The sequence below is a fragment of the Salvia miltiorrhiza genome, chromosome 8 (genome assembly GCF_028751815.1).
Source record: "Salvia miltiorrhiza cultivar Shanhuang (shh) chromosome 8, IMPLAD_Smil_shh, whole genome shotgun sequence".
NCBI classification, from domain to species: domain Eukaryota; kingdom Viridiplantae; phylum Streptophyta; class Magnoliopsida; order Lamiales; family Lamiaceae; genus Salvia; species Salvia miltiorrhiza.
The window spans coordinates 6537218-6546360 of NC_080394.1; the positions used below are offsets into that span (position 1 = coordinate 6537218).

At 37.6% G+C, this 9143-nt stretch overlaps 2 protein-coding genes across 2 annotated transcripts; one reads left to right on the forward strand and one right to left on the reverse strand.

Moving 5' to 3' along the window:
- The first annotated feature begins 2266 nt into the window (after window positions 1–2266).
- On the forward strand, window positions 2267–3943 carry LOC130997994 (uncharacterized). Its single transcript, XM_057923433.1, has 3 exons — window positions 2267–2436; window positions 2518–3531; window positions 3608–3943. Exons 1-3 carry the CDS (start codon window positions 2305–2307, stop codon window positions 3941–3943), a joined length of 1482 nt encoding a protein of 493 aa, XP_057779416.1. The 5' UTR covers window positions 2267–2304.
- A 3827-nt stretch (window positions 3944–7770) lies between these two features.
- LOC131000472 (nuclear transcription factor Y subunit B-1-like) lies at window positions 7771–8791 on the reverse strand. Its single transcript, XM_057926391.1, has one exon. It carries the CDS (start codon window positions 8490–8492, stop codon window positions 7989–7991), a length of 504 nt encoding a protein of 167 aa, XP_057782374.1. The 5' UTR covers window positions 8493–8791; the 3' UTR covers window positions 7771–7988.
- Between the last annotated feature and the right edge of the window lie 352 nt (window positions 8792–9143).

Below are 9143 nucleotides of genomic sequence, written 5' to 3' on the forward strand. Positions count from 1 at the left end.
ATTGGAGAGCTCGAATGTCAAAAATTCTATCTGAATTAATCCTTAATATTCGTTGACTAGAGTCTTCCTTTCGCATCAAGTTTTTATTATTTTCTTCAATTATTTTATTTCTCTTGTTCTGGTTAAAAACCCACCACAGCACACAATACGACAAAAAAAAATGTGTGTGGAATAGACTCGTTGTAATACAAATTAGGGCTAATTGCCTGTAAATTCCTAACGTTTCCACGGAATTGGTTTTTGCACCTTTTTTTATTTTTCTTCTTTTAAATACCTAACCTTTACTTTTCGTCTGGAATTTATCCGGCGACCGGTTTCCCCCAAATTTTAATTGACGTGGCACCGGAAAATGACACCGTGGCACCGGAATGTGCACTGTAGGATGCCGGAAATTGAAAAGAAAACGACGCCGTTTTCATTAAGTAGAAACGACGTCGTTTAGTGTCATTTTAAGCATTCACATTTCAATCCCCAATCTCATTTCTTCGATTAGGGTCGATTTTCTAGGGTTCATCGACGAATACCATCGGTCGTGGGCGATTTGGGACAGAGCAGCGTGATTTCGGGCGACAATCGTTAAGAAAAAGATGGCGGCTGGTGAAATGACCGACGACGAAGTCGTTAACCCGTAAGTATTCGTCTCTCTAGTTGCCGAATTATGATTGCGAAAGGTTTGGATTTTGATTGTAATTGTCGGGTGTTTGTTGTGTGCAGTGATACTTTTGCTATTTTTATACACCACGGGGGTTATTTTGATAAGCATGCGGGGTTTCCGGTGTATGCGAAGGGCTTTTACTTGGGTATTTTTGACTTGGTGCCAAGTTCATTTGATTATGCTAAGCTTAAGCGTGCTGTGAATTATGTAGGGTATAAGTAATGGAATAAACTGTACTTTCGTTACCCTAGGACAAACACGTTTGTTTTGATTGAAGGGGATCAACAGTTTAGTCAAATGATGAATCTTTTGAATGAAGGGCTTACTGTCATAAGTGTGTATGTGGATGGGGGAGTAGATGATGGATCGGGTAGATTGCAAAAGAACACAGGAAACATAGATAACACACATAATGCAGTGTTTACCAATCCTAAAGAAAAGAAGAAACAACAAAATGAACCAGTTAATATAGATGTTGAGGAAATGCATGATGCTCAAGAAAGTCAATTTGTTGAGGGTAGTTTAATAGACACTGTGATGATAGAACCTGAAGTAACACAAGTACAATCTCAGGCTGGGGATGGGGACCTAACACAAGTAGAAAATGAGGCTGGGGGAAGGGATGGCGAATGATGCAGCAAGTTCTGACTTAGATGAGATCCTTGATATGGTAGAGCAGGAGTTTATGACTTTAGAGCAGGATGATAGTGATGATGGGCTGAGTGAGGAAGACTTAGAGAATGATGACCCTGAGTATTTACATGCTAGGAGAATGGCTAGGGAAACTGATGATGAGGAATTGAACAGGCTCATGAAACAACTGAATGAACCTGTCATTGATGCAGATGCTCAGAGTGAGTATGAGGCTAGTGATAATGATGTCAACAGTGATGAGACTGATCCTGAGATGGATACTCAGACTGAGAGGGAGGCTAGGAACAATTCTCATAGGATTGTTTATGACCCCAACTGTGATCATAAGACTCTTGAAATTGTCCTTGGAATGAGATTCCAAGATGGATGGCAGTGTAGAGAAGCTTTGACAACTTGGAACATAGAACAAGGGAAGTTTGTCCAGTTTAGGAAAGTTAGCAAAAATAAATGTTTTGCTAGATGCATTCCACCATGTCAGTGGAAGGTTTATGGGAGTATTGACAACAAAGATATGTGTTTCAAGATAAAGACATATGGTGGTGATCATAGCTGCCCTAGGCATATGAGCAACAAGCTTCTCACAAGCAAATGGATAGCTAAAAAATACTTAAATGTATTTAGGGCTAGACCTCACTTCTCAGTGACAGACCTTAGGCAGGACATTGTTCAAAGATTTCAGTATGATATACCTAGGGACAGGTTATATAAGGCTAGATCCATTGCTAAGGAACTGTTGAGGGGAAGTGTTGAGTACCATTATGGCTTGCTTAGGATATACTGTGCAGAACTTAGGAAAAGTGATAGGGAGGGCAGATTTGAATTGATGTTGGGAGATGGCCATGTTTTCAAAGGGTTATATGTGGGGTTTAGTTCATTGTTAAAGGGGTTTAAGGCATCTTGTAGACCTATAATAGGACTTGATGGGTGTCACTTGAAAACTTTTCTGGGGGGGGGGGGTACTGTTGTGTGCCATTGCAAAAGATGGGAATGAGCAAATGTTCCCAATTGCATGGGCTGCATGTGAAGTTGAAAACGAGGAGTATTGGAGCTGGTTCATGAAGCTTCTGCTGCATGACTTGGAAGTTGGAGATGGTTCAGATTATACATTCATATCTGACCAACAAAAAGTAAGTACCAGTTTTATTGATTTTACAGTGTTTATTCATTGCTATTTATACTAATTTCTTCTATTTGCAATGCCAATCAAGGGTTTGGAGAATGCTGTGAAGGAGATAGCTCCCAATGCAGAACATAGGAATTGTTCTAGACACATCTACATGAACTGGAAGAAGTCCCACAAAGGTGGTACGTTGAAAAACATCTTTCTGAGAGCTTGTAGGAGCATTTATGTGGAGAAGTATAACACTCATCTACTGGAGATGAAAAGAGAAAGCATTGATGCATTTGAAGACTTTGTGTCTAGGGACACAAGCAGGTTCTGTAAAGCATTCATCTCGACTACTATGAAGTCAGACATGATAGACAACAACATCTCGGAGACCTTTAACGGGTATATTTTAAATGCAAGAGGGAAGCATGTCATACACATGCTTGAAGAGATCAGGAGCAACCTCATGGTGAGACAAGTCAAAAAGAGGGATCAAATGTTGAGTGTAACAGACACTATATGCCCAAACATAAGGAAAAAGCTTGAGAAGCATAGACAGAAGATTTCTGATTGTGTTGCCAGGCCTTCACTTGATTCCAAGTTTGAAGTTTCTCACTTCGAAGACAGGTATTATGGCTTCATGAACTTCTCCTTGCAATTTCTGAATTTATTAAATATTGAATTTTTTGTGTACAGGTTTGTGGTAGATATCAATGCCAATAGCTGCACCTGTAGATATTGGGACCTCACTGGAATCCCATGCATCCATGCTGTCAGTGCACTGCATTGGATGGGAAGGGACCCAGTGGAGATGGTACATGATTATTACAGTGTGTCTAGGTTTTTGAAGGCTTATGAAAGTGGTCTGGTGCCCATAAGAGGTGAAAGCATGTGGCCTGAAGTGGAGGGATTTAAGGTGAAACCTCCAGCAGTAAGGAGAATGCCTGGGAGGCCCAAGAAAAAGAGAATCAGATCAGCAAATGAGAGGGAAGGTAGGAATCCAACTCAACTGTCAAGAGGGGGGATGATCATGACATGTAGGAGGTGTGGGGATGCAGGCCACAACAAGAGGAATTGTCAAAATATGTTCCTTGATAAACCTCCTGCTCCTAAGGTAAATATCTTTTAAATTCAGATTATTCTTGATTGCATTACTATTTCAAAACTAACTAATGCTATGTACAATATAGAACAAGGTTGGTAGACCTCGTAAGGTGAGAGAAGAAGGCACTCCAAGCACTTCTACAAGTACCACTCCAAACACTTCTACAACTACTACTGGAAGAGGGGCTGGAAGAGCTGGGAGAAGCACTGGAAGAGGGGGTGGAAGAGCTGGCAGATCCTCTGGAAGAGGTGGAGGAAATGATGTTTTCTTCAAAGAGAGGAACTTTGCAAGAGCAGGGGCTGGTCTGTATATCAGTGAGAGGACAAGAAATCAATACCTAAGTGCCCCAAATTCAAGAGATGTTAGAGTGATCCAAACAAGGAGCAAGGCCTCAATCCCATCAACTGACATTCAACCATGAACTTTACTTTTGAACTATATGTTACACATTTTGTATTGATGTAAACAATGATCTGCACAAATGATGTAAAACTCTATTTTGGGAGATTGTTAATGCAAGTTGCTAGTGCTTTTGTTCATACAATGTTTGTTCAGTAATTTATAATTAAAATCAAACTCATTTCATTCCATCAACAAAAGCATGAGTACAACTTGCACTTTAGGCCATTACATGTTCTATATTATAAGCTATGGCAGTTTACACAACATATTGTTTGCAAACAAACCAAGTACTATGCCTAAAATGAAGACTATCATCTGAACTTTCCTTTCTCTTTTCCTACTTTCAATCTCTTGATCCTTCATCATAAGCTTGAATTCTTCAATCTCAGCACACTTCACTTCATACATTTGCATCAAATCGGCATATTTTTCCTTCTGGATTTCTCCCATCAGAGTGCTAAATTTCAATTCCTCATAAGCTTTATCTCTCTGCAGAATCAAATTGTTCATGCTCATCTTGTAGTATGTAGTAAGCTCTGGATCAAACCAGCTCCAGAAGCCACAATTGTCAGACTGCAAAAAATCCAAAAAAGTATGAAATCCAAACCTAAAGAGAAAATACTTCAAAGAAACTAACCATTTTCTGAGAACATCTGCAGAAACGCCGCAGAGGATTTTTTTCAGTTTGAGATGTATCGATTTTGGCTGGGATTTTATGCTCACAAACAGGAACCCCTTCATTGAACTTCGAATTTCCACTGGATTGTGAAGACGACATAGCAAGATGATGAAAGCCACAATCTAATCAGTCGAATTTTTAGGGGATGTGAAATGGGCTACGAATCTTCCACGATTCCCTATTGATTCGCACTCTTTTCTCTGAATTCGTCGATGAACCCTAGAAAATCGACCCTAATCGAAGAAATGAGATTGGGGATTGAAATGTGAATGCTTAAAATGACACTAAACGACGTCGTTTCTACTTAATGAAAACGGCGTCGTTTTCTTTTCAATTTCCGGCATCCTACAGTGCACATTCCGGTGCCACGGTGTCATTTTCCGGTGCCACGTCAATTAAAATTTGGGGGAAACCGGTCACCGGATAAATTCCAGACGAAAAGTAAAGGTTAGGTATTTAAAAGAAGAAAAATAAAAAAAGGTGCAAAAACCAATTCCGTGGAAACGTTAGGAATTTACAGGCAATTAGCCCTACAAATTATGGGGAATATGTATGAATTCGTTATAAAATATACCATGAATTCAAAGTGAAAATTTTGCTCCCTATGAGATTTGAATCCAGAACCGTGAAATCATCCAACAAAATGATGAATTCGCCGTAGATTTTTGTTATCTAAGGTTGAAAATTATTTCTATCTTATATTAAGTTTGAATAAGGGATAGACAAATAGAAACTCATTTTAAAATATAGATTATGAATCATTTTTAATTCTTAAATCATAAAAATCTACGATGGATTCATTATTTTGTTGGATGAATTCATGATTTTGGATTAGAATACTATAGAAAGCAAAAACATTTAATTTTTGAATTTATATATACATTTTCACAACAAATTTATATTTCAGAAAAAAAAAAATTATGAATTGGTAGTTTATATTCCCCTAAATATATCGATTCTCTAATTTCCCAACATATATATGCAGCTGATGAGTCATCCAAACTTGTGGGAAGAAGGGCTCAATCCAATTAATATTTCAAATTGGTTGATTTCATTTTATCGTATGGCGAGGGAGACATAGCTAGCTAGCTAGGTTATTGACAAATGCAGTATTTTGAGAGTGAGAAAGTGGTCCCTTCGGCATCTAGGGTTACTACATAGTTAATTGGGGAATACCATAGGTTGTATTTTCTTATTACATAGTTAATTAATCGCCAACAAAAGTCGAGTACACTTTATATTACAAATTAGATGTTTAGATGCTCAGTGTGTACAACAATATTTTCAAGGATACACGAACTGACCAACCACGTGTCAAGCACACATATTTTTTTTGGATTGAAGTGCTTTGATTTATCATCACACAGCCTGTTTGGTTGAATATGTAATTTCTTGAAAATAGCTTAGAGCATTGGCAACGCAGCTCCTCGAGCATTACTCGAGTAAGGCAATTTCTTCGTGTATGGCGTTGCAATGGCTGTTTCCTCGAGTGCTCGGATAGCACTCGAGTGGCGCGTGCTGTGCACGCGCCTCAAATAAAAAAAAAATTATTTTAATTTCTAATGGCTGTTTTTTTTTTTATTAAAGTTTTATGTAATATTTAGGATTTTATAATTAATGCAATTTAAATTTGAAATAAATTGTGTTATTTAAATTTGAGCAATTAAATTTAAATGAAAAACATAAAATCAAAACTAATGTTATCAAGTAGGCTATCAAGGAACCCAAATGCAGCACTACCTACTCAATAACACAACCACTATCAAGTAGGCTATCAAGGAACCTCATTACGGATGCTCTTATAAGTTGAGTAACTTATCAATTCTTTTAACACAAACTTTAATTTGAGTACATTTGGGTGTACCGTATAATCGGATTGACCCGTACTCAAAATATTATTATTAATTATATGAGTTGGGTCAGGATATGAGTTCAAATCAGGGTGCGGGTCAAAGTTTAAGTGAATGTATAACCTGATTGTACGGTACACCCGGATATACCCAAGACCACCTCTTCTTTTAAAGTGTTTGATAAGAAAAGCTCCTAAACACTATTAAATTTTTAAAATAAGCTCCTTGCCTTAACTTATTTTTTGTAATCTTATATGTGCAATAATCGTTTTATAATTAAATTTTAACTATGGTTTAATTTGTTATTTCTATTAAATAGTCTTTCTAGTTAATCCCTCTTCAACTTTCTCTATTTAACAAAATCTTTCTCTCTCTAACCCAAAAATTTTCTCTCCAACTTATAAGCTAAATTATTCAAACACTTTGACAACTGAGCTCATAAGTTCTAGATGAAAAACTATATATCTTATAAGATCTTGAAATAATTTTTTTTTTTTACTTGGGGGAGTTGGGGAGGGGGAGCAGTGGGGTTTGAACTCGGGACCTCACTGTTCACACACAGGAGATCGCACCGCTTGGTGTCTCCTTGGCGACAAGATCTTGAAATAATTTAAAAATTGTTAAAATTTATAAGATCTTTAAACTAAGCTTAACTGAACACAATCAAATTCAAATCTACTATTTAAAAGTCGTTTTGAGATGTAAATTAATAGACTTGTTGTCTGAGATGCGCCATGAAGTTTTTATTGATTTGCAACAAAACCTAAAATGGGAAATTAAAAGAGAAGCAAGAAGAAACAACGTTTTGGATTACAAAATTTTGGGGTATTGTATTTGTTCGGTCGAGTTCTCCAAGAAAACCTCACAGACAGAGTTCTCAATTAACACTTCACATAACTGCTTATAAATAGTATGTGATGATCTCGAAATTAATTTTTAATTTGATTAATTACAAACAATCCAACGCCATTTATAGAGACGATTTTTCAAGATTAAATTAACTAATATTAATACACACGTACTCTAACAATGGAGTAGAAGAAGTAACTGTTTCAGTCGTCTTGCTTTGACTTGGATCCAATTTTCAAACATTGAAATATTAACCCTAGCTAATTCGAAATTTGTTTGAAAATGTAAATTAATCTAAACATACTCGAATTAATTAAACATTCACGAACTGCAAATTACAAGCTTAATTTTAGATAGTTCTTCGCGAACTGCAAATTACAAGCTTAATTTTAGTATCGTTCAATTCACATACGAGCTTCAAATTAATTAAAGCACTTCACAAATTAACTCATCAACAAACCAAGCAACTTTGTAAAATTAAAACAACCAAATTAATTAGTAAGCAAATTAGGAACTTTAAGGTATTCATACAACCCCAGCTGGTTTAGAACTCAAAAGGAGAGAGAGAGAGAGAGAGAGAGAGAGAGAGAGAGAGAGAGAGAGAGAGAGAGAGAGAGAGAAGTTGAGAAAATCACAGCAAGGTTCAACCAAGATAAAAATCAGATTAAAGAAAAGATGTAAAAGCCCTAATTAATCCTCCTCTTCTCCATCAGATCGAAGCTGAAGGGCAGGCCTCCGTCGTCGGGCGCGGCGGGCGCCTTATTCTGATTGGCCGCCCTCTCCCCCTCGGCCTCCCTATACCTAACGAGATACCTCTTCAAGGAGTCGCCATAATCATCAAAGCCCAAGCTCCCCAGCGCCCAGCAGATGTCGTCGCCGTTGACGGTCTTCCGCTTCTCCTTGTGGCACTTGTCGGAGGCCTCGCCGGTGACGAAGCTGATGAACTCCGACGCGCATTCCTGCATGGTCTCCTTCGCCTCCTTGGAGATCTTCGCGTTGGGCGGGAGGATCTGCTTCATGATCCGCCCCACATTGGCGATGGGGAGGAGCCGCTCCTGCTCCCTCATCCCGCCTTCGTCTTCGTCTCCGCCGCCGCCGGAAACTGCGGCCACGGAGGCCGCATAACTGGTGTATGATGATCGAAGCCCTCTTTGCCTGCTTGAGTGATTAGGGCCTATGTTATCAACCATGTTTTTCAACTCTTTCTATATACAGAAACCTTTCGACCCTCTCAGACAAAGACACGTTGCGAAATTGCATCATGTCTACTTACTTGACACTTGTATATATAGACACCACCAACTTTTTAGCTTCAAATTTATCAATGTTTATACATCGATACTAAATTAAAGTACTTGAGCGAAATAAATTTTTTTTCATAAACTTTGATTTATTGAATTTTCGTAATAATTAAGAACGGACTAATAAACATAGACTATTATTACATGTATTGAAATTCAAGAAATTATAATTAGCATAAATAAGGATTAATTGCAAGTAGTTAAAGAAGGTGAAAATAATTTGTAGAGTCAGCATCCTATAAGGGAGCAGAATGGCAGGTAAGTTATTTTGAGTGAAATTGTATGTGGAACCGAGTTAGGTCACCTTTCTTGGTGTTAAATTGTTAATTAATTAAAATCCAGCAATAGACACTTTATATTAGTTGATTATTGAAAAGAGAAAAGGACTTGTGCAATTTTTTATTCATTTATAGTACTTATATGGTCCCTTATTACGTTTGCTCTCAAATTGGTTTACTAAATATATATGCAATAAAAAAAGGTTTTAAACCGAGATTAGCAAGTTAATTATGGATTAGTGTGGCGCACAGGTGCCTGTCA